This window comes from Siphateles boraxobius, unplaced genomic scaffold, assembly GCF_051911475.1.
Source record: "Siphateles boraxobius isolate OS27281-9 unplaced genomic scaffold, OSU_SipBor_1 5, whole genome shotgun sequence".
Taxonomy (NCBI): domain Eukaryota; kingdom Metazoa; phylum Chordata; class Actinopteri; order Cypriniformes; family Leuciscidae; genus Siphateles; species Siphateles boraxobius.
In genome coordinates this window covers 14,447,730-14,473,097 of record NW_027509141.1, presented here as the reverse complement: position 1 = coordinate 14,473,097, position 25,368 = coordinate 14,447,730, and the positions used below count along the sequence as shown (strand labels likewise).

At 40.2% G+C, this 25,368-nt stretch overlaps 1 protein-coding gene across 12 annotated transcripts; it reads right to left on the bottom strand.

Annotated features, from left to right (window-relative positions):
- Nucleotides 1–15,971: 15,971 nt before the first annotated feature.
- Nucleotides 15,972–25,130, bottom strand: elavl1b (ELAV like RNA binding protein 1b). Of its 12 annotated transcripts, none has more exons than XM_077202827.1 (9): nucleotides 24,572–24,696; nucleotides 23,968–24,033; nucleotides 23,236–23,298; nucleotides 22,920–23,100; nucleotides 21,205–21,219; nucleotides 20,847–20,950; nucleotides 19,964–20,117; nucleotides 19,659–19,884; nucleotides 15,972–17,546 (listed from the first exon to the last, which is right to left on the bottom strand). In XM_077202827.1, exons 2-9 carry the CDS (start codon nucleotides 24,001–24,003, stop codon nucleotides 17,222–17,224), a joined length of 1,104 nt encoding a protein of 367 aa, XP_077058942.1. In that variant the 5' UTR covers nucleotides 24,004–24,033; nucleotides 24,572–24,696; the 3' UTR covers nucleotides 15,972–17,221. The 12 variants fall into 12 exon arrangements, with proteins under 12 accessions (XP_077058942.1, XP_077058943.1, XP_077058947.1 ...); XM_077202828.1 differs by having other exon boundaries at nucleotides 22,920–23,097; XM_077202832.1 differs by having other exon boundaries at nucleotides 23,978–24,033; nucleotides 24,572–24,641.
- Between the last annotated feature and the right edge of the window lie 238 nt (nucleotides 25,131–25,368).

The following is a 25,368-nucleotide window of genomic DNA, read 5'->3' as shown; positions in this document are numbered from 1 at the left end:
CCGGCCCGAATTCCAGGCACGCTTCGTCAACGGAGAATGCGTGCAGGTCCCCTACCCTCTTGAAGGAGGCCAGTGAAACCAGGAGCGCTGTCTTCATTGACAGGAATTTAAGCTCGACTGATTGCAGGGGTTCAAAGGGAGCACTCTTCAGGGTAGTTAGAACCAATGAGAGGTCCCAAGAGGGAACGAGAGGAGGGCGAGGAGGATTTAGTCTCCTCGCTCCTCTCAGGAACCTAATGACCAGGTCGTGCTTCCCCACCGACTTACCTTCGACGAGGTCATGGTGTGCGGCAATAGCGGCAACATAGACCTTGAGGGTGGAGGGAGACAGCCTTCGCTCCAACCCCTGTTGAAGGAATGAAAGCACAACGCTAATCGAGCATCTCCGGGGGTCTTCTCGGAGAGAAGAGCACCAGTAGACGAAGAGGTTCCACTTCAACGCATAGACGTATCTCGTGGAAAACACTCTAGCAGAAGTGATGGTAGCCACCACTGCTGGTGGTAGGGTACTCAAACCTGCCTCGAGCGCTCCAGGAGCCACACGTGGAGGCTCCAGAGATCGGGACGAGGGTGCCACAGGGTGCCCCGTCCCTGAGAAAGGAGGTCCTTCCTCAGAGGAATGGGCCAGGTAGGTGCTGTCGCGAGGAGTACAAGTTCGGGGACCAGGTCCGGGTGGGCCAGTACGGCGCGACCAGAGTGACCTGCTCCTCGTCCTCCCTGACCTTGCGCAAGAAGGCTCACTGGGGGAAACGCATATTTGCGGCCCGGCGGCCAGCTGTGCGCCAGTGCATCCGTGCCGAGCGTGCCCTCGGTCAGGGAATAATACAGGGGCGCAATGGGTCGAGTCGTGAGAGGCAAACAGATCTATCTGTGAGTCCCCGAAATGGTCCCAAATCAGCTGAACCGACAATGAAGTGGGGGCTGTAAAAGCCGGACCTCATCTCGGCTGGACGGACAGTCTTGATTGCACCCTTCGCCAGGAGGGTGGCAATCTCTGCTCTCATGATGGGGGCATTGCCACCGACCAAAGTGGAGCGGACTCCCCTGAAGTGGAGAGGAGACCGTGCGAACTGAATCGCATAGCCGAGCCTGACAGTCCCCGCGATCCAGCGGGACAGACGGGGAAGCTCTAACCAGGCTCCGAGGAACTGAACTAGCGGGATCATGCGAACCACAGGCGTCCCCCCGGAGGGGCAGCGAAGCGGAGTAACTGGCCCAGACGTGGACGGCATAGCGGCCCGATATGGGGGCACAGTTAGCAACCGCGCCGTGGCAGAGGAGGCCAGGGGAGGACCAGGCTGGTCGTCCCGCGGGGGCCTGCTCTGCCAGGGGTCTGGCGACAGAGGTGGACAAGGACTAATCGGTCCGTGGACGGCACACCGTGTCAACCGCCTCCGGGACAGAGGGGGGCGAGGAGAGCACGGCTTGTGGGCAGCGCTCTGTGTCGCCCGAGAACTCTGTGAGCTCCGGGAAGAGGGGTCGTTTCTGTCATTAACCACTTTAGGGTGCTGCCCACCCGTGGAACAAAAGATTGTCCCCCGGCCCTCCACCGGGGGAAGGAGTGGTCCTGCTACCATCTCCTGAGAAACGACCATCATCCCTGAGCAGCCCGTCTCAGGAGCGCGGCTTGGCCCGGCATTTAGCAGGGGGGGGGGGGGGGGGGGGGGTCGATGGGCAGGATAGGGCTGTAGCGCCTTCTTGCGGCTTCCTCCGCGACCGGCCCTGGGTGGAGGCAGCTGCGTGGTCCGGGCGGGAGGGACGGGAGACGCAGGAGGGCGCCCTCGGCGGGAAATAGGCTGAGGCGGCTGCCCGGCCGGGCGGGTGGAGGCAGCAGTGGGCCGGCTGGCACAATGTGCTTGATGGCCTCGGTCTGTTTCTGGGCAGTTGAGAACTGTTGGGCGAAATCTTCAACTGCACCGCCGAGGAGGCCAGCCTGGGACAGGGGGGCGTTGAGCAGACGGGTCCGCTCGGTGTCCCGCATGTCAGCCAGGTTCAGCCACAGATGTCTCTCCTGGTCCACAGCTGTGGACATCACCAAACCCAGGGTTTCTTTTTATCTTGTAACCTTTGTCGCCCGGAGAGCAAGGTCGGTTGCGGCGCGCAGCTCATCGAAGAGCCCTGGGTTTGTCCTACCCTCGTGCATTTCTCTGAGCATCTGGGCCTGGTAGACCTGCAGGGTGGCCATAGCATGCAGTGAAGCAGCCGCCTGTCCCGCCGCTCTGTAAGACTTCGCCACAAGTGTCGATGAAAATCTACAGGCTTTGGATGGGTGCTTAGGCTCGCCCCGAGAAGAAGCACTCTGAGGACATAATTGCATGGCAACAGTGCGTTCAACCGGGGGAAGCCCATTGTACCCACGGGCAACTGCCTCATCGAGGGGAGGAAAGGCGGATGAGACCAGTGAGCGGTCCCGAGAAGACAGGGGGGTCTTCCAGGACTTTGAGATCTCTGCATGTTGCCGGGTCGGCGGCCTTACCCAAAAAACAATCGTCCAGCCGCGAGCGCTCAGGACAAGGTGGGGGCCTCCACTCGAGTCCGATGCTCGCGGCTGCCCGGGAAAGCATGGCCGTCATCTCCGGATCGGACTCGGGCACAGCCGAATGCACACCGGAAGGTGGCAGCTTTGACGAGTCTTCACTTCCGGAAGAATCAAACCCACCTTGTGATGCTGCAACAGACATGGCATCAACCTCTGTAGCTTCAGCTGAAACACACGGGCCACCAGAGTGTAGGCCTGTGGGAATCAACAGATCACTAGCGGGCACCGTCATTGAAGAGGGAGGCTGGGGTCGCGGACACATAGTCGGCGCCTTGTTCCAGACCGTAATCCTCAGGTCACCCTGGCCACCAGCCGAAGGACGGGGGGTGGATGAGGGGACTCTCACTCTTGCGAGTTCACCGAGTCTCGACCTTAATGACGCGATGGTCATGTTACCACAGAGAGAACATGAGTCATCCACGAACGCTGCTCTAGCATGATCAACGCCCAAACATACTAGACAACGCTCGTGACCATCAGAGCCCGATACCAATCTGCCGCAACCAGAAGTTGCCGCAAACCACTGCAACAGATAAGCAGGAAGCACGCGCTCGCCGTAGATCACCGTCACACCAATACTCGAGGTACTCGTTTGTAAAGCTGACAATTCAGAGATGGCTTGTGGAGAGTAGAATAAACTTGGCTCCGAAGCGAAAACATATCTGCATTTTGCCGGCGTCCTCCTTTTATACCCACGAGGTGGGTCGGAGTTACGTCATACAAATTCCGCAGACCCATGGCATTTCTTTGCCATTGGCTCGTTTTGTAATACTCGAAGCTGAAAGGCTTTCTAAGCGAAATCCCATTCGTCGTCATCCGACGTAACTCGGAGTGACAACGAAAGAGAACTATGATTTCCCAGGGAGGGAACATTGAGCGCTACGAGATTAAAAGTAGTGTGGGAATCATTTGAACAGGGCAGTGAGAAACAAAAAGGTTATGGCTCCGTTTAACGTGTGAATAGGCAGATAAAAAAAAGTCGAACTGCCAGGAGAAATAAAGTTTTTACTTCTTCATCCAGTAAATGGATGGATGACATTAGATGTCTAGAGAACTTAAATTTACAAGATAAGGATTGAAGTAGCAAGCAGCTATAAGGCTGCCTGTGTGAAATAGAGGGAACTGTAAGTGAGAAACTTGATGGAAGAGGGAAGTGAAAAACAAAAAGGTTGTTGTGTGAGATATGTGTGTGGGGATTGTAAGCAAACGATCATGTACTGGTTAGATAATGAAGGAACTGGCATGTAGAGAAAAGAAAGAATTAGCATGTAGAACAGAGGATGCAGAAGGAACTGGCATGTAGGGAAAGATGGAAGAAATATAGTAGAAAACTATATGTGATGAAAATAAAATGTCTGACAGAATTTATGGAAGTCAAATTAACTGTTTAAATGGTATGAAAAATGAGTTTCAGAATAAAAATAAGGCATTGAGTATGATTAACAGGGATATGAAGATAAGGAATGTTTCATTAAGCAGAATGGAGAAAAATTCTATATTTTAATGGTAAAATAATGATTGAAATTATGTTTAGTTTTAGTTTGACAAGCATTGTGTTTTGAACCTAAAGGGTCCAGCTATGCTGGGGGTACAGCAACATCTTGCTTCAGCCCGGCTTACGGATGTTAGATTATGTACTTGTTCGGTAATTAGTTAAGTTGATGATAATACCAAATTAGTAAGATGTAAAGACAGCTATGTCCAAAGATTCTGGAAATCAATAATGTACAATATCGGAAATTTTGTTGATATTAAGTCATTAAAGAAAAAAAAATATATATTGTCTGTTTTATAACGGAAATTCTGGGTCAGGGATCATTTCCCTGGATAAACGACTAAAGTTAAACAGAAACTATGTGAAAACAACTTAGAATATTTTGAGCATTTCGATGCAGTTTATGAAAATGAATGTTCTGCCAATAATAATGGTGAAGATTATGATTCGGCTATTGTAATTGAATCCGCCACTGGTGGACTGTAAAAGAATACAGAAAACTGCTTATCAGTGGCTCTGTTTGCATTCCTGAATGGGACACAGTGCTTCAAGGGTGTGCTAAGTTGGAGCCGACAGAGAGTGGTTTAATTGTGGTCAGCAGGACCATTTAACACGTAACTGTAAATGCCCACGAGAAGGTGTTTAATAAAGTGATATACATTTCTGGTGTTAATGTGGGCTTGAAAGTAGATCAGTGTTTAATATGATGATATTAACATCTTCGTCTGAGAAAGAACAAGAGATAAAAACAAGGTCAAAGGATTGAAGTCGTAAAGTGAATCCTTTTGAAGAAAAGATCTATAATAGTAATTTTTATAAGTGAATTGATGAATAAAGGTTGAGGTAAAATTACAGATAATGACTGCTAATATGAGTTGTAAAATTGTAAAAGTACTAAAAGGATGATTAAAAATGATAACTGCAAAAGATGTATGTGTATCAAAATGTATCATAAGCAGAGTATGATAGCCTCGTAAAAGTTAGCGTGGATCCCGATTGGAGATTGATAAACTCCTAGGAAAAAATGTAAGTCAGATATTAACTACTAATTACTATGGTAATTGAGAAACTGACAACTAAAATTGAGATGAAATGGGAAACGTTATTGAGATCTAGAATAATTATTTTTATTTAAGATCAAATAAGCAGATACAGTAGTACTGGATTAACAGTTGCTAAATGTATATCGTGCAGAAAGGCATCTGATTAAACAAACAGCTTGTTAGTGTTTTTTAACGTAAAGGAAAAGTGTGCTGGTTCTGGTTGATAATTAACGTTGACCATGAAAGAACTAAAAGCTGATGTTTTGCTTTTAAAAGATAAGCTTGTGATTTGGCTGAAACAGTTTGCTTATCTAAATCTGGTTTGTGCTGTGGCTGAAACTGTCAGCGCGACAGAGACTCAATATGAGTGGAAATTTGTAATGTCTAAATTCCCTGATGTATGGGCAAAAGACACTTATAAAATTATGTTTATTTGAAAACGTATGTACGTTTTGACAAATGTATTAAGCTGGGCTAGAGTTAAAAGATAGTAGATAAAGTTTGATGTTAGAAGTTTATGAGAGGGCAGTTTACCGGTCCTGAATGTCTCAGAGTCTCTCTTTTTCAATGTCAGCTAAAAGCTGTTATTTGAGCCTGTGTCATAAGTGACAATAAGCTATTTATAGTAAAGCACAGTGTTTCAGTTGAAAACCATAGACACAGAGATGTTAAAAGAATCATTGCCATTCAGAGGGCAATTTGTATTTGTAAATGTTTTAAAAGTAAACCTGAATGACTTTAAAGAAGTCTTTAAAATAATGCAGACCTTAAACGATAGAAGTGACGTTTTTGTTTAAGTTTATGTTAGGACCAGTAACTTCTTTGTCTCATTTTAGTCTCCACCATGAAACAGGGCTGATGGCTCCGGCTACAGATGTAGATGTACACCGAATAGACGATTATGATGACTAAATTCACTGAGTATAATCTAAGCAGTGTTTGGTTGCTGCTTTAAGATGTTAAATGTATTTTAGTGATGAAATGCTGCTGTTATTAACCCATCCCTGTGTTAACACTATTAGGCAATCCAATTGGCTCTGGTGACTCTTGAATGTGCCTTTCCTAAGCTCCAGAAAACAACTGATATGTTGGAGAAAACTGATTTGGTAATGGGAAGAGTGGTTACCAGTGTGCACAAAGGTGATTTCTCAATGACGGGTAAGATTGTCTTTGGCTAGACAGAAGGCAACATAAGGCAGGGAATCACCGCAGACACTGGGCTTCTCCTGATGGAGGGTGTTTATGTGAGATGGGTATGAGAGTCGAACAGATTCTGTGAGGCCAGCAGAGTCATTACACCATGAAGGGGAGATGCGCTGTGAGAAGTTACAGCAGTCTGACCCAGAAATGTGAGTACCTCTATACCACTCACCAGAAACCGCGTTCATTGTATGGCTTGTTTTTCATTGTGACAAGTGTCTGTAACTGTGCCAGGGGACAACACCCTGATGAGAAGAAAATTAAAGATAAAGAGCTAATGGGAATTGGCTTTCAAGAGCCAGTTGAGACCATGAGGTGATTGGGATTATTTGTAGTGGAGACAGTAGCAAAACTTTTTTATGAGGTTGGTTGCCTTATAGGCAAGAAAATGTATAGAAGTGTCTATAACATAGTTTTAACCCCTGAAGATCGTTGGACATGGTGGTGGCTAAAGATGAAGACAGATTTTATAGATTTAAGAAAAGTCTGGTTAAAAAAGGTGAATGGTAAAAGGATATTGTAATGAATTTATTATTACATTCTGTATAAATGACAGTCTTAGGAGGCTGTTGAAAAGATTATTTGTTTATAGTGAGAGAGACTGCTTGGGTGGAGTAAGGGATGGTAACTGTGTCTGTCTTTCTGTTATCGGTCTGCTAGAACAAGCTTAAACAAAATAATAATAATGAACCAAAACAACCCAGCTGACTTTTCTAAAATCAAATGAATAATGAACAGACATGATTTGAAACTGGTTAAGCGACCATGTAAAATTAGGTGAAAAGCTACAGGAAAATGTGAAGTTTAAAATCTTACTTAAATTTTAAATCTTTTTAGAGATGAGATAATGAAAAGTGAACATTGAAAATGAGCAGTTGACTGCACTTTATGTCTTGTATGTGTTAATACGGGTGTAATGCAGAGGCTGAGGCAGAGAGATCCATATGCAAGACTTTATTGACACAGGTAAGAAACACGGTAAGGCAGTAAGCAAAGGGACAATCCAAAACTCGAGGTCAGACACAGGCAGAGGTCGGGGCGGGCAGCAAAGGTACGCAGAGTCCGGGGCACAGGCAGAGATCACGGTACAGGAATATATGGTGAAACAGATAGAATGCTACGTAAAGTTCGTAGATCGAAACAAGACTTCGCACGGAGCAACGGAAGACACAGTCCATATAAAGGGAACGATGATGATACCAGGTGACGGTGATGAGGGTGATCAGAGGAATCAGGCAGGGATGGCAGGTGATAATGACGGAGGGAATGCTGGGAGATGTAGTGCTAATATTCCGGAGAGAGGGATCTAGTGAAACCAGAGGGTGGCGTGAGTGAACGTTCCGTGACAACGGGGTACTAATACTCCGCCTGAATAGTGTGTATATTGTGTCATTAACCTCTGGAATGAGTGTTTTATCATTACAGATGGGTTAAGGCAAATGACAAGTTTTAAGGAAGCTGATAGTTTTGAGTCAATCTGATGAAAAGATGATGCAGAAAATGGGACGAGCTCTAAATGGATTAGTTATTCAGCTCTGTCTGCTACTGGTAATTATGAATTAATCTATGGAGTAAAAGCATTTATGAAAATTGGATTTGTAAAGTTGTAGATCGACGTTCATCATGGGTTGAGATAAACTAAAATGTGATAGATTTGATGGCAACGACAAAGTGACATATTGGCTAAGTCAATATCAAATTATCCAGGGAGTCCCTCACATTTATGATTATTGTGAACAAAGGGGGAAAATGTTGTTTGACTGACAGTGACCAAGTCTGTACAGCACGACCTGACAGAAACAATTGATGACTTTGAAAATGTTTGTAGATGACTGGCTTAAGAGAACAAACAACAGGCCTGAAAAACGGGATACATTGTAAGACTGAGGGCCGTTGCCCTCCAAATACTCTGATAAGAAGATGTGTTTGTGGCTTTGAGTAATATTTTTGTTTCAAGAAGCAGAGAAAGACGTCTGAAGGAAATTTGGCTTTAGGACAACGTTTGGGTTAGTGGTGATGGCAAACTTTATCCAAACACCATTATGTTAGATTGATGCATGAGTTGAGTCATGCATCAAAAGGGGGAATGGTAACAATTTTGGTAACAATTGACAAATATGGCCAAAATATGGTTTACCAAGGGACAATATATGTTGGGAGGACACTTGGCTTAATTGGGTAAAAGCCTGGCAAGAAGCCATTCTTCTCCCTAACAAAATTGCTGTCTGTAAGTGTATTTGCAGGACTGTTTCAACAGGAAACGCCAGGGCAGATGCGGCAGCGAAGGCCGCGGCAGCACAGCAGACAAAATAAACTATGTGTACCTTACTATCTGAAAATAACCTCTGCATTTGTTTTTCTTTACAAAGCATGCAGACTTTTGATACAGGGCCCAATAAGATAATGGCTATGGATGAATTTGACTAACTATCCTGGCCTGGGTTATTATTGTGGCAGAAAGAAACAGGGCCACACATGTGAAGCGCATAACTGAAAATTTTCCTTTTACAGAATGTCAGGATGGATTGCAGCAAACAGAACTGATTCTGTTCCAAGTGTATAAATGTTGTGTTGTTTACATAAGCAAGTGAGTTGAATGTTTTTCAGAGGAAAATTACTCTGACTGCTATTAAGTGAGAAAGAAATTATTTAGTGATAAGATGATTTGTAAAATGAGAAGAAACAGAGTTGAATGGGACAAGTGTTGAGAATAAATTTGGAGTTCATAATGAATATCATCAGCAAGGTAAACAGATGGTGAAAATTCCACAGGTCACACCAAAAGGGACGACCGGCCAGACAAGCGGTCACTAACAAAACCTTAAGGTCTCCATTCACAGGTCAAAGCAGGAGATGGTTTACTCCAGTGGGGGTGCGTCGTGATCTAAGTAGAAAATCTGATAATGATCAGAAAATGGTTGGAGAGTGGGACACCTGGGTCCAAGCCTCTCACCTTAGACTACGCCGACAGGCCTCAAGTGGGGGATCAAAGGCTCGCGCTAGTAATTTTGAACACATTGGTTAAAAGAATGGATAAAAAATGTAAAACCTTTTCTGAATAGATTTTATTAAAAACGGTGTTAAAAGTTAGGAAATGATGGCTAGGAAAATGGAGGTGATATATGGAAATGGGCATGGATTGATGGTAAATGGATAAGATTGGTTAGTCTTTGGGGGGTTGGGGGTACTGGTTGCAAACTGTACTACCAATTTCAGCGATAGGATTATCAATATTGTTATGTTTACCATGAATTATAATGTGTGTTTCCAGCTCAGTACAGAGACTGGTTAAAGCTGGGATGTCTGTTCAATAGGATGAACAAAATATGAAGATACAAGTAGTGGGAGCTACTGTAACGTGTTAAATTGTATGGTTTTCTTTTCTTTTTCTTTCTTTCTATGAATGTTTTTGATATAAACAGAAGGTTAAAAGCTGTGGTTATCCGCTATGTGATGACGTACAAGGAGAGGGGTCGAAATGAGGGATTTTATTCTACTTATATTTCTTTGTATTTCTTAGCCTGTTGAAATGCCATGTGGATTTCAAGATGTGTAATGGTAACCAGAGATGAAGAGTATAAGTGTGATGATATGACTTAAAATTTGTTCTATTATTTTTATTATTATGATGGGGAAATCTGAATGATAAAAAGGGGGGAATTGTAGTAGAAATTTTAATAGTCATTGATCCCAAACAGGTATCATAAGAGAAAGTATTATTCAATGTATAAAAGTATATGTGTGTACGTGCTTGTGTGTGAAGCTTCAGGAACATATGGGACAGGACCTCTGACCTTAGGGACGGTCAGTTTTGGCCAGTTTATTTCAGTACCAGTTTGTGTCTTTAAGTAGAAACTGAACAGCAGTAAGGACCTTATCTGGGTGGGTGAAAGGTACAGCAGGTGAGGAGGAACCTTGAAAAGAGTATAAAGGCTGTCTCATATCTTCCTGTGGGGTGTCACTCTCTTGCACAGCGTAACTTCTGTGTACTAGACTGAACCTATTCTGGCAAGAATAAATACTTTTCTTTTTTTATTAATTTGACTCTATTGTCTCTTACGCAGTGATGATGTTTAACAGAATTTTTGCCACAACACATGCAATGTTTTTGGCTGTCTTTTTTTCTCATTGGGGGGCCCCCAAATTGCAGACCACCAAATGCTTTCGCAAGTTCATCAGGTTCACCTAAACAGAAGCCTATTTTAAAACTTTATAATTAAATTTTTTCCTTTAGCATGAAGAAAAATAATCCCGTCCTCACAAACTACTAAAAAAAAAAAAAATCGCAATCGTAATTCATAGGACTAGATTTCTAAAAGAAACTCATATACTCCACAAGTTCATGTCAATATATTTTTTGTAAAAGTCAATGTACAACTAAAATATGTAATGAATCTTCAACATAACCACGAAGAAAAACAGAAAATTAAAGGGATAGTTCACCCAAAAACGAAAATTCTGTCAGTATTTTCTCACCCTCATGTTGTTCCAACCCCGTAAGACCTTCGTTCATCTTCGGAACACGAATTAAGATATTTTTGATGAAATCTGAGAGCTGGATCACTCCTCCATACTAGTCCATAGGCTTCTTGAGGGATTGAAACTTGCCGGCCTCGAAAAGTTATTAAAGACATCGTTAAAATAGTCCAAGTGACTACAGTGGCTCAATATTAAGTTTATCAAGCGACGAGCTTGCGCAAAAACAAACATAAATTAAAGCTGCAAGCAGCATTTCAAGCAACTAAGGCATTTAAGATGTTTAACCACACAAGCATCAAAAGACATTCAGTTTTATGTAGCAAGCATTTAACCACTGACATCATAGATGGAATAGATCATGTTTTAGCATGATTTACCATGTTCCAGTATGATTTACAATGAATCTAGAATAATTTACCATAGTTTACCATGATATACCAAGTTCCAGTATGATTCACCATGCTTTACCCTGTTCTAGCATGGTTTACCACAATTGAACACATTCCAGTTATTTTAATATGATTCTAGCATGAGTTTCCAGTTTACCACTATTTACCATGTTATAGGATGATTTATCATGATATACCACATTCTAGAATGATTCACCAGGATTGTAGCATTATTTACCATGATTCATCACATTGCTAGCATTATCTGCCATGATGCACCAAGTAATAGTATTATTTACTATGATTTACCATGTTTCTATCGTGATTTACCATGATTTACCACGTTGCTAGCATTGATGTGAAGTGTCAATAGCAATGAGATGATACACTTTGATAAAAAAAATGATTGTCTTATACATGAATATCAGATGATGTCACCAACGTCTCCTCACTGACGTCACTCAATTCTAAAACTTGTCTTCCGCCATCTTGAGTACCTGAATCGGCAAGATCGATACGTCAGTCGCAAAGGAAGTAGAGCTTATTCTCTGGCCGAGCCCGAACTTGCGGGCCGATATTTCCCCTCACTATCCTCGTGCCGGGCCCTTGATCTAGAGATGTGCACTCCCAATGCAAAAGAGTGCGGCGCGGGACTAGATTTGATGGCGAGTGCGAGCGGCAATGCACTCTCTGTGTGTGTGCGCGTTGCAGGGAGAATAAAACGATTCGCGGGACTCCCGCAAACTAGAAATATCTATGAATAAAACATATAAAAACGAATACATTTTTGCAGAAAAGCAACAAGAACTAAAACAAAATAGAAACGATTTACAGGCCAGAGTTTCCTTTTAAAACACGTTTGCAGCGTTGAGCAATGTAGCCAAAAACAGACATACGTGTTGATTTCTTCAACGCAAAGGCCAATCAGAAGCATTTAAGATAGACTCCCCTCACTGCTCAAAACCTCTATGCTCAAAACTGACTTTTTGTTCAAAGCTCTGTATGCTGACAAATCCTCTAATTGTAACAAAGTGTATATATTATGAAAGATTCATTGTGCAGTCAGGTTAATTGATATTAACAGAGATGTGAGATCGCGATTAACTGATGTCAGCTTTTTAGGAATTATTAAGGGAGCGCACTTCAGTCAAAATCCTTCAATCATATCATGCCCAACCATGCACGCAGCTGCTTGCTTTTATGTTATAACAGTGGTTTGTGTGTGCAAACTCTCTGTGCAGTGTTCATGTTGTCTGTGGTGAGTGGATGTAAATGATAATGAGCTTAGGCTAGCTTAGGGCTGTGCGATATCACGATTTATGATCGTGGATTAAAATATATCCATCATCTGCTTTTGAAGAAATGTCGTAGTATCGTGCATTCTATCAATTGCAGTTCTGGCGCCTCCGTCTCAGCATAGGCTACAACGCGACGTATATTCACATCAAATGTTAACGCAAAGGAACGGGACAATGCAGTTCACATAAGTTCATTATTTGCATGTGCTAACAAGTCATTCACGTGTTGATGCGCGGTTCTAACGAGCGCTTTTCTGAGCGCGTACACCCGAAGCGCACGCGCACTAAGCCTGTCTAACAACAGCGACAGGTTACTGAACGAAGTTATTTTTCTAGTCTTATTGCGCGAATACTGTCAAATACACAAAGGGTTTACATAAACAAAGTTGGTTATGTATAAAGTGAAACAAACAGAGAAAATCTGCTTCCTAGCTAATGCCGTCAGTATTGTAGACAGTACCCGGCAGGTACTCAAGATGGCGGCAGTCAACTGGAAAAAGAGCGGATGACGTAAGAGGTCATGTGACTGATATTCATGTATAATAGTTAACATGGAAAAACAGGTTTGCTTTAGTGCAGAATACTGGTGAAAATCAGGTCTGTCAAAATGAAGGTGAGCCAATAAGTGATCTTCTACTGCCCTCTGCTGGCCATTATACTTATTAATAACAAGTTTTCACATGTGCTTTTGCACTCATATGTAGACATACGTATGCTTACACACACACACACACACACATACACAAATGTTGTTGTTGTTGTTGTTTTTTCAATGCTATTGGGATGTGTCATTATGAAAATATACTTTAATGGTCTATAAGCATTTCACATATTTCTTTGTGAAGCTAGATGTGGACGGGACCTTTCAAACAAGCCATCCCACAAGAATCCAGGTGGTCTAGGTAGGGAGTTACAGCTGTTCCAAGCCGAAGGTCTCACGGATTATATATATATATATATATATATATATATATATATATATATATATATATATATATGCACTATAGTTTTGAACATATATTAATGCAAATACTTTTCTTCTTTCATATGTGCAAAAAATTGAAATGAATGAAATGATACCACAGAGACATTCTTCAATATGCAAATGATTGAACTTGAATAAATTCATTGATTGTTAATGTTACTTATTTTCATCCCGAGGCCCGCGACGATAGTGTTGACGATAGAGGACTTTACCATCCAAACTTGAGCGCGCAGGGAGTTTCCGAGTTATGAGTGAATTTGTACTGGGAGGGCATGGCCTAACGTTATACTTTCGTTTTCAGCCTTCCTGTGAAACAATTGTGAATTATACATGAATTTTAACAAAATGTAATTGTAAATGTTAAAATAATGATTGTATAAAGTCTAAATATGAATTATGTATAACAATATTAGGGAGTAATATGATGAAATGACAGCAGGGGGCAGTAAAATACCACTTATTGGCTGTTATAGTCATCCAAGCAGTAATAGCTGTTATAACCATCCAACTTACACCCTATTATAGCCATCCAAATGAAGAAGTTATACCTTTTCTGACAATTATTGATCTAGAGAGTCCAGAGAATTGAGAGTACTGCACTGGTTTTAAACAGGCAATTTACCATAGGAAATAAAAAAATGGTTTTAAAGCTTTTTAACAGTTATAGCGCCACCTATGGTCCGATCTACATGAAACTTTGCATGCTTCTTCACCATGTTATGACACATATGCTCATCAATTTTTGTGAAGTTCTGATTTTTTATTTATGATTTATAGGCTTTTGAGTGTATTTTGACACGCCCCTTTTTATAAATGACCCTGTTATAGTGAACCAAAGGGCAAAGTTCAACTTTTTTTCAATAATTATTGATCTAGAGAGTCCAGAGAATTGTCCTAGACTGGTATGGTTCCGATCGGGTGAAAAACCTAGGACTAGTTCGCAAAAGATTTTTAACATATTCGTGAATATTTAATGAACGATTTGATTGACAGCAATGGTTCTAGAGGCAAAGTTGTTCAGCATGTGGAGATCTATCAAATTATATGCATTTTGTGGGGATATGTGCAACACCACGTGATTACAGAGCCGTAAAACTCGTTAGCGCCAACTAGTGGCCGATTTCTTTCAAAACTCTTACAGACCTCTTAGGCCATGAGTTGAACATGCCCATTGAGTTTCGTTCCGATTGGCCTCCGTTACCTCGTCTCATAGGTGCTCAAACTTCATTGGCCGATGGCGGCCATGTTTTTTGAGATACGCTAATGTCCTTATATACACACATGGGGCCTTGGACCAAGACACTGCATACCGATTTTCAAGTCAATAGGACTAACGGTCAGGTGGTCATAGCCCTTTTTATGTTTTATTAATGTTATAGCGCTACCTAGTGTTTGATCGTTGCGATTTTTTTACTGTGACCTCAGAATGAACTCATTCACATGTGAACCGAGTTTGGTGAAGCTATCTCCTTTACTTCTTGAGTTTTAGCCATTTTAGTAAAATAGGCTCCGCCCACAACGTTCATTTTGCGCCCCCTAGCGACCGTGAATCAAAATTTCAACTTTTTTTCGATAATTATTGTTCTAGAATCCTGAGAATAGGCCTAGACGGGTTTGATCCCGATCGGGTGAAAAACCAGGGACTAGTTTGCAAAAGTAGGTTTTGGACAAAATTCGACATAGCGTAAAATATTTTGTGTAAAAAAATTGGTGTTAAAGTGGTGTACAAAGCTTGAGGCTAGGACCAACGATCGAGGAGTTATAAGGAATTTAGTAATTTTGGTTGCTGTAGCGCCACCTATGGGCCAATCGGGGTCATACTCTGATAGGTTCTCCCCAAAAGTATGGCCTACCATCTGGCCGAGTTTCAAGTCTCTAGGCCTTACGGTTTAGGCTGCACGATGCGTTTTAGGGGATTTTTTTTTTCAAATAGCAATTACAATAGGTTTTCAGCACTAAAGTGCTCGAACACCTAATAACGACTTTATTTTAACTATTCATTTCCTTCTCTTTGGGCCTCTAGTCAGTTAAACTAATGTAATTGCGTAGGTCTACGTCACACGTAGGCTCACTATTGGCCGACGCTGGTCATGTGTGTGACGTACAACAACAGATCATATGCTGTTAAACTAGTAATCTGACTCGATGCCCAGAGAGAAGGAAATGAATAGTCGAAATAAAGTCGTTATTTTTTTTTTTTGCGCACAAAAAGTGTTCTCGTCGTTTGATAAACTTAAGATTGAGCCACTGTAGTCACTTGGACTATTTTAACGATGTCTTTAAATTTTTTGAGGCCAGCAAGTTGATTCCCTCAAGCCGCCTATAGACTAGTATGGAGGAGCGATCCTCTCAGATTTTATCAAAAATATCTTAATTCGTGTTCCGAAGATGAATGAAGGTCTTAAGGGGTTGGAACAACATGAGGGTGAGTAAATACTGACAGAATTTTCATCTTTGGGTGAACTATCCCTTTAAGCTAACTAGAGGTATTTTCACTCTCAACTCTAAAAGTACAATTAAAATCAGTGAAAATAAACAATACATTATGACAAAACAATGGTATTTATTCAAATGATATACATGGAACATCATGTTACAGGACTTTAGGTCACAATTATCAATAATGACCAAAAGCATGTGTACAATTACTGATGTCAAACCTATTGTCATAAATGAACAAGCACACAAATAAAGTGCTGGTCTGCAATCAGATGTGTACTAGTACTGATATCTTGAGAACAATTAAATACAATTCTTCACCTTTGTGTGGCCTTTACATGACTTTTGACAAGGTCTCAAAGCAATCCAAATTTCACATTAAAATGTACAAAGCTGCATTTAGAGATTGACTAAATACAGAGTAAAACACTACATTAAAATGGATTAATGTTAATTCTGCAAGCAAATGTGTAAGTGAACATTGATCTAACCAACTCTATATTAATAACCTGCAGCCATGTGCCGAACAACTCTGCTCCTACCAGACTCAATCCATTTATCCAGAAACTTCCAAGACTTTACAAAGTGGGGAGTGAATTCAATGCTGGTTAAAAAAAAAAATCATGTAAAACCACATTTTAAAACTGCTCCTAAACACCTTCCAAATAAAACAAAAAGAAATGCGCTGTTAAATGCAATACAAATTTTAATATGAAACAAAATAAGCTGCGATAAAAAAAAAAGCAAACTGCAACAAAGAAGAAAAAAAAAAACACGACATAATAGATGACAATACTTGCGGCTTTGATTTTTAACTTCCAACCATGAAAACTAAACATTTAAAGGCATATGCTTTACACTCCAAGTTCTTTGGTCCTTCCAATGTTCTTTTACCTTACAGATGGGTGAGCTGGAGCACTGAATAGGTGGCCTATTTACAAAGATCTAGAAGATGCAAGAATGTGTAGTTTGTAATGACAAAAAAGCTAAAAGCCTTCACATTATAATATAAAGAAAATGGGACCAACAAGTCCATTGTGATTAAGGGAAGAGGTGTTAGAAGGAAAGAACAATAATGCCATGACATCTTTAAGGTATCCCAAAAGTGTGCACAAACAAAAAAGGATCCTCTGATATATCTGTGACTTAAATTGTCCAGGGTTTCACAAATGCCAGGCATCAGGGACAAATCACTTTTTCAAAATTCTAGCTTTTGCTTAACCCCACAGTAAAACACTAACACAAATTGATTTCACCCCAAACATAGATGTACAAGTATGTTTATGTAGAGAGTCAACAATAACTGAAACCTCAATTAACTTTCAGATTCTTGTGACCAAAAAAAAAAGTCCCTTTACTTGTGAGACTTGCTGGATTTGAACGACACTTGCAGAACTTTGTCTCCCAGGCGGTATCCATTAAGGCTGGCAATGGCCATTGCTGCCTCCTCATAATTTGGCATGGTAACAAACCCAAACCCTTTGCATTTGTTGGTGTTAAAGTCACGGATGACCTTGACGTTGGTGACGGCGCCGAACGGACCAAACATTTGCCACAGGATGCCTTCATCTGCATCTTGACCCAAATTATAGATGAAGATACACCATCCAGAGGAAGAGCTGCCTGCCACATTCATACCAGAGACGCCACTCATATGGTCAACACTCATGGGTGAAAATCTGTGAAAGCAAGAGATTTATCAGAAGAGAAACTCTAAGACAGGTAAAAGCTTCTCACAAACAGCCAAGTATCAAGAACATCCGACGCAAAAATTACAACATAGAATGAAGGACAATATTAAAAGGAAAATCTTCAGAAAGAAGGACATTTTAAGCATGTGAGGTCGGCTATCACTTTTTTTTTTATCAGTGCAAAAGAGACTCAAAATACTCTGTTGATTTTAATCTTGTGTTAGTGTTATACATCATTCGATCCTGTTAAGTGTGTATTTTTTTTTGTATACTCAAAATATAAACAAAGTATTGTTTTTAGTCAAATAAAGAAAAATAAACATGATGCTAGTTTTGCCTTCTCTCTGTCAGTGAAGTCCATTCTGAAACGCGTCCGAAAATTAACTGCAATTCCACGAATACTTGTCATACAGGCACGAGTGTTTTTCCATAATGAAGCTTGAACTCTCTTCTTTTAAATGAATTTATATAAAAAAACTAATATTCTCAGTTTATGTAATCTGTATGAAAAGAGAGAGATGTCAGTCTTTTTCTTTCTAGCTCATTATACCTAAATACGCGTTAATGTGCCACGCCAATGGAGAGCGTGCGGTATTCAAACGCAAATGATCTAAGGCAAGCCATTCAAACATGCCAACGCCCACCAGCTGGATTATAAAACAGATCAAGTTTATTAAGTATCTTACTACCGCTGTGTACACCACGTATCCCTACGCTGTGAGGAATAATACTATCTAATAACCCTGGAAAATGTACCAGAAGTGCTGGTAGTTTCATTTCGAGGAGCAACGGATCCAGCTGATGTAGTAAGTCATTTATTCTTAAGTGCTTTGTTCAAATCGCGATGTCTGTAAATCGCAAAAAGACTGTTAAAATATGAATTGCGTGTCTGTGTGTAGGCTAAATCAACGACACAGGCGCGCGTGCATTGTTTACTACAGCTATACAGCACATGTCTGTGCCATTCATTCACTCTCACACCTACATTAGTAAACATGTACATGAACACCCAAACTATATTGCTATCCTACTAAGATGAGTAAAAATAGACTGAAATATGTTGAAATAAAATGTCTGTATAAGCAACAAACTGCAAATTAACATGCTAATATAATATCATTAACACGATATGTTACAGACTAAATATAAATGTTTAGACAAGATTTCGTGATTAGTTTTGGATAGATTATAAAGTTTTTGACTGTAAAAAAAGACTGTCACATTAAATAGGCTTTTGGTCGCCAATTTCTGCTCATATGTTAAATATGGGATGTTTTGTCAAAAATAAAGTAGGTATATTGAATTATCAACTAAGATGTTATTTAGTGTTTATTCCAATATTCAAACCAATGAATCCTTACCTTTAATACGTATGATAAAATGTATACTTTTTACAAAGAAAGAATACACTTGAAATATTGTTAAAATTGTAATTGTTGTTGTAATTGTAACCTATTTGTAATTGGTTACAATTTCTAATTGTAAAATAAAATATATATATATATATATCTTTTGTCCGAGGTCGCATTCTTTGGTAACCAGTGACACAGCTGTGTGAAAGGCTCATTAATATGCAGCTCATTATAGGGCACATTATCCGGCCTTTGTCTTCTCAGGTGTGAACACGCCTCCACGCATATTGCCTTTCCAAACAAAAGGTGTCTTATAAAATTTAAATCAATGTATTGTTTTGTGTAAATGATGAGGCAGGATGATTTTCAGATCATTTTTGAAGCAAAAATTCTAGGCAACAACACCCATTAGTCAAAAGTCTTGTGGACACATATTTAGTATGTGTTTTGTGGCCTTATTTCAGACAGTTTAAGTTTTAGTTTTTTCAATAACCATGCATAAACAATATTCTCTCAAATACAAACATGTACATACATCTTGCTCAGATATTATGGTAGCCCTGTTTGTGCTAAATAGAGTAATTACACCTTTGCAATTAATATGTTTATAAGCAACTGATAAAAGCACAAATGTCAGGGCATGTCAAAACATCTCAAGGACCCCGAAAACACCTTAGACCTCAGAGGGTTAAAGGACAATCTTCAGAATGAAGGACAATATCTTTCCTAAAGTATTTTGCTTTCTCACCTGAAGCGCTGTGCCTGGTGGTGAACAGGTCCTCCGAACCGACGGGACTGAGTGTTGTAGAGCTGAGAAAGCAGCTGGGAATTCTTGGTCTGGTTTGGATTGGCAGCAAATTTCACTGTGATTGGTTCAGAGGCACCAGCTGGTTTGGATCCATTAAGATCTTTGATGGCTTCCTCCGCTTCAGACCTCTTATCAAAACGAATGAATGCAACTCCACGTGACAGACCTGATGAAATCCCAAAATAGTTGAGACCCAGACTACATTCAAGATGATAAATTGCAGAATGCAGGACAGAAATCATTACCTGAGGCCTGATCGACCAGTACACGGGAGTTTATGATACGCCCATACTGGGTAAACATGTCCTCCACATCCTTCTGTGTCATGGTCTTGGGTAAACCACTGATGTAAAGGTTGGCATCTTTGATGCTGTCAGAGCTCGGCCGGGCATATGAGACCTGATTTAATGGAGAAATAGCATCAAAGACCCTTTCTTCTTGGATGCATTGTAAAAATAAAAAATTAAGCCATCATATTTGCCCCCATTACTAATGGAACAATGTTCATTGTACAGCCAAAGCAGAATCTCACATTTAACAAATGAAAATCAAAAATAAAATAAATAAAATTACAATAAAATTCTGTAGTTCATAGATATTAAACAGTTTTTGTAGTCTATGCTTCCAACACACAAAAAAGACAACTTTCAATTTTAATTAAACTACAATGCTCATAGTAAAATAAAATAAAACTCTGGGACTTCAACGCAGGGCTTCTGTTCGGCACAATATCATACTCAAGAAATTGACTTCATTTTACCCCTCCCTTTCTACACCACAACCTCACAATAAAACTGAAAGTAGCAGATTGATCATAAATTAACATTAAAATTAAAAAGGTCACTGACTTCAGTATAATTCTGTACCGAATTTAAACCATGCTTGGACAGCCAATCATACAGATTATAAGAACCAAAGTCTAGAGACTTTAAATGTCAAGTAAAAGAAAATGAAATAAAGCAAAAAATTAGGGGAAAAAAAGAACAATAGTTGAAACATGAAAAAAAAAAAAAAACATTCATTACAGAGAGCAAGCAGGACTCGAAAGTTGTCCTTTACTGCTTTTAGTCTAGTTTAACATGGCATCTATAATGTAACATGATACAAAAACACCTCTTAGCACGTTACCTTGATAGTTTTAGACTGTAGTCTCAGGCCATTGAGTGTATTGATTGCCCTTTCTGCATCACTAGGGTTAACATAGTTAACAAATCCGTACCCTAAACTGTGGCCTAGAGAAAACAAAAGGGGAAAAAAAACAAAATAAAAATAACAAATGTTCGTCCACATCCTGCAGACTATTCTTTCTGGACAAAAGAAACATAATACAAGCTAATCTTGTGAATGACAATTGTGAAAGAAAAAGTTACATGTTCATCAAAAACAATTACAATTTGACATCAGACAAGGAAATGGTTAGGATACAGAAATAAAAGTCAAACATCAAAAACTCTTTATAGAATAGTTTCTAAGAATAAACAAATACCTTCCTTCACACCTCCTTAAAAAAAAAAAAAAAAAAAAAATTAGTAGGCATTTATAAACATTTTCAAGTAAATAAAATACAGAATGTATACATTTAACACGTCAACTATACATCACGTTTCTAAGTATAATAAAATCCACAGTTAGTGAGATGCTGTGGGCAGGAAATAAAAATAAAAGCTAATGGCAAAGATGCATGAAGATGGCACCACATCGACATCATTTGGCTACTCCAGGTTCTCCACACCTCAACTGGAAATTGATAATTGTCCTCAAACAATAGGAAAACAAAAACAACCAAAATAAATATGTACACTGTCCACGCAAGACAGGATAGGATGCCCACAGCATTAAAAGAATTGAGAAGTTTTAAAAATGTCAAATGAGTTTTGCAGTCTCACACTTAAAAAAAAAAAAAAAAAAAAAAACCTTACAGAAAAAACAAATGTGCTTGACTCAACACATTGGGGTGACAGCAAATCTAATCAAAAGCTAAATGAAATTGAATCAGGCCAGTACCACAATGAATAATGAGTAAATCCTTTTCAAATAGAGGAAAAAAAAAAAAAAAATTGAGCAAAATGTTTTGTATCATAAAAGATACCACAATAGACAGTGAAATTCTGCTACAAACCATAACCCAAGCTTCAATAAACTGTTCATGGATCTGTTTTACTATCAACAGTTCTTTAATATTGAAAATCATTCCCTATAGAACTTAACCATGAAAATAAAATATTCCTCAAAAAAGAAAACGTTCACACCAGACGCGAATGGAGAGTCAAATTCGCGCCTGCCGCATCTAGTTATACGCTTGAACACTTTGAATCCAGTCGCGCGTCAAGGGCGAAATTGATGCGCGTAAAAAAAAAGTTTGAAGCGAAATCCGTTGCCGGCCATCTTTTTACAAGACGGCTAAGTTAATGTTGATCGAGCATTCATTGAGAGAGTCACCGCTCAGTAGAGCAGAACAGTGGCGTAGGGATCATTGTCGCCATATTTGGGTCCCCCAGACCCTTCGGCGAGTTTCACCATATGCTCCAGGAGCTGCGCCTGGATGACGGCCGCTTTCAGCGGTACTTCCGCCTGCCTCGCGCCTAATTTGATGACCTGTTGTCCCGCATCGAAGCGAGGATCACCCTCGCCCACCTAATCTGTAATTTATTTTTGTTTTGATGATAAATGGAGCCAAAGTATGCTGGTTGTCTTTACCTTAGAATAATAATAATAATAATGTTTCATATAATTTAGATTAGATATGGGATAAATAGCATTCAATACAAAATGAATGTCTCATATTAAAATCAAGTTATGTGATAAAATATTTACTTCACAACGTGACAGCAGCAAGCAGGGTCCTGATTGGTTAACGCAGCGCGAACTGACGCAGAAGTTCAGATTTTTCAACTCGGGCGGCAGACGCGAATTCGCGTCAAATGCGTGAATGCACAACAAGCACTAAATAAAATAATTCGCGCGTAGCATGCCAGGCGCTCAATTAGCGCCGCAGGAATTTTTTACGCGTGTAAGGCGTCTTCACATTGACTTAACATTAAAATCACTCGCGCCAGATGCTCCATTCGCGTCTGGTGTGAACGCACCATAAGAGCTGGAAATAATCAAGAACATAAGCAAAAAAACTGCCTGTGTCTACACATACAGATATAACAGAATAGAAAGCCACAGACTCATTGTGTTGAGCTCAGCGAGACATACCTGCCATCTTGTCTCTTATGAGTTTGGCCGACTCCACCTCGCCAATGCTGCTGAAGAGACTGCGGAGCTCCTCCTGACTCATGTTCTGGGGCAGGTAGTTGACAATCAGGTTGGTTTTAGCATCACTTGGCTCATCGCCCATGTGGTCCTCGTAACCGTTCGGCATATCGTATACTTCCTGCTTCACAGAAGAACATGAATTGTTTCCAAATCATCAAATTTACATTTGCACACTTAAACTGATACAAAAAGAGCAAGTACAATTATCAATAATATCCAGGATTTGTCTACAGACAGAAATAATGGGCAATTTTACCTTTACTGAGCTGGCACCCTTGTGTGAGTCTCTGTCATTACCCTGGTTCTGAACCTCACAAACCTAGAGCAACAAATCAATTGCAACATGATAGAAATATGGACCTATTAGCACTTTTTGGTTAGAACTGCAATTCCTGGGCTTTATACTTGTAGCATGTAAAATACCAATGAAGTTGAATCTAAAAATAGGACCTAAAACATTTACTTATGCAACAAAATGATTTTACCTAAAAAAATTCAACCAAAAATTAAAAATAATAATTCAGTAATTATACTTGGAATGCTGTTCATGGGATTGTGTTAGCAATTGATAAATTAAACCAGTCCCAGTAGAGTTCATCATTTTTGGTCATGGTTAAGTGCATTCATACAGCTGACATTTTCACCTGTGGTAGCATATCCACGTTGCGTGCATGACACGTTTAAAAATTGGAGCATCTTGGATGCTTTTAACAATCACAGTTTCGGTCATGTCGTCGGCTGTTCAAACTATCAATTAATTTTTTGCTGTTTTGCGGCCGAATATTTTATTCATCTTGATCATCACTAATATTCGTCCCAATAATCGATCAAATATATAAACAATACAATAAGTAATCAACACAAACATTGCTCAATGTGCAACATACATAATCTTCATAGATCGACAGTATTGGTGTCGAATTGTTATATGGTAACTCACTCACATTTCCTTGAAGAAAAAGTAACTTACAGGTAGATAAATACTCACTTTTAAATACCTTATGTGTCCTCTTCTGACGGCCATGTAGACACTTTACAGCTTCAAAATTTTAGTCTGAAAGAGAATAGTAGGAAACCTTAAATAAATATCTACTAGAGCGCCCGGACAAACATTGCTTTATAACAAACCACACATCACTATATTTAGACAATTTTTTTACAATGTTTGCACTGGCTTACCGACTCAAGTCCACCATTTATACTGAATCAAACGTCTATTCGTCGACTTCTTTCCCCGACAAACACGAAACAATGAAGAGGAGCTAATTTCCATGTATGCTAGGCTAAACTGCAAACTAAGCTAAGCTGCATGGACCGCACGGATCGTTACAAAAATACATGAGTAACAACATTCTAATAATACCATTATTCACACATATATTTGTTACTTGATTACCTAAATTCGTTTTGCAAGTTATACGTGTACTTGTATCGCTTCAGGTCACTCTTTTTAGGCCTGCTACCATCAAAGCTATCAGCGAACGCTCATGTGCTCAATTAATTTAGTGAGAGCGTGCTGACCGCATATTTAAAGAAAATAATGTTCACAGATTACAACAGGAATGGCATAATTTTCATCACAAAAAAAATACCTTGGTGTCCTTCGTCCTCGACCGTCGTTGTAGCAGAGCGAGTCACAAAATGTTTAGGTAACAAAGCGGAGATCTGCACTACCTACTTCGCACGCGCGGATCTCAAACGAAGACGGGGCTTCGCTGAGTTCGCTCGGATGTGTCGCATTCAAGCGGAAGTGAGGCCACTCCTCCTGCCGGGAGGAAGAGATGCTGCGGCGTCACCCCAAGCGGCAACCTCCCTGGCCCAGTCCCAATTCGCCTACTTATACTACAACCTAAAAGTATGTACTCTTTTTGTGAAGAAAAACTACATACTTTTGAGTGTGTAGCAAAAGAGTAGGCAAGCTTGGGGACATGCTTCCCAATTCGCATACTATCCGTCCTAAATAGTATTCGAAATTAGAATTAGTACGTCCCAAATCGTAGTATGTTGAAATTAGTGTTCCAAAGATACCCGGATGGTCTACTTTTTCCGGTCAGAATCCGAAGTGCAGATCGATGCGCACTCTAACGGCTGATATTGCCCACAACCCATCGCGCGTTGGACGAGGATTCGATTAGAACTACAAACACGAGTGAAAAGTGCTAAAAAACTACAGACATGGAGGACGCGCGAGTCCGGTGGTTATGTAGAAAGGTTTAGATAAAGGGGTTTGAGTGGGTAATTATCAGTATCTAACATGACGAAAAATTATTTGTTCAATGTTGTCTACATTATTTTGCATCTGCAGCGGCATTGTGAATTTTTGTAAAGATACGTTTAGCCATTAACTTGTAAATCATTATTCAAATTGCAAACACATGAGGAGAGTCAC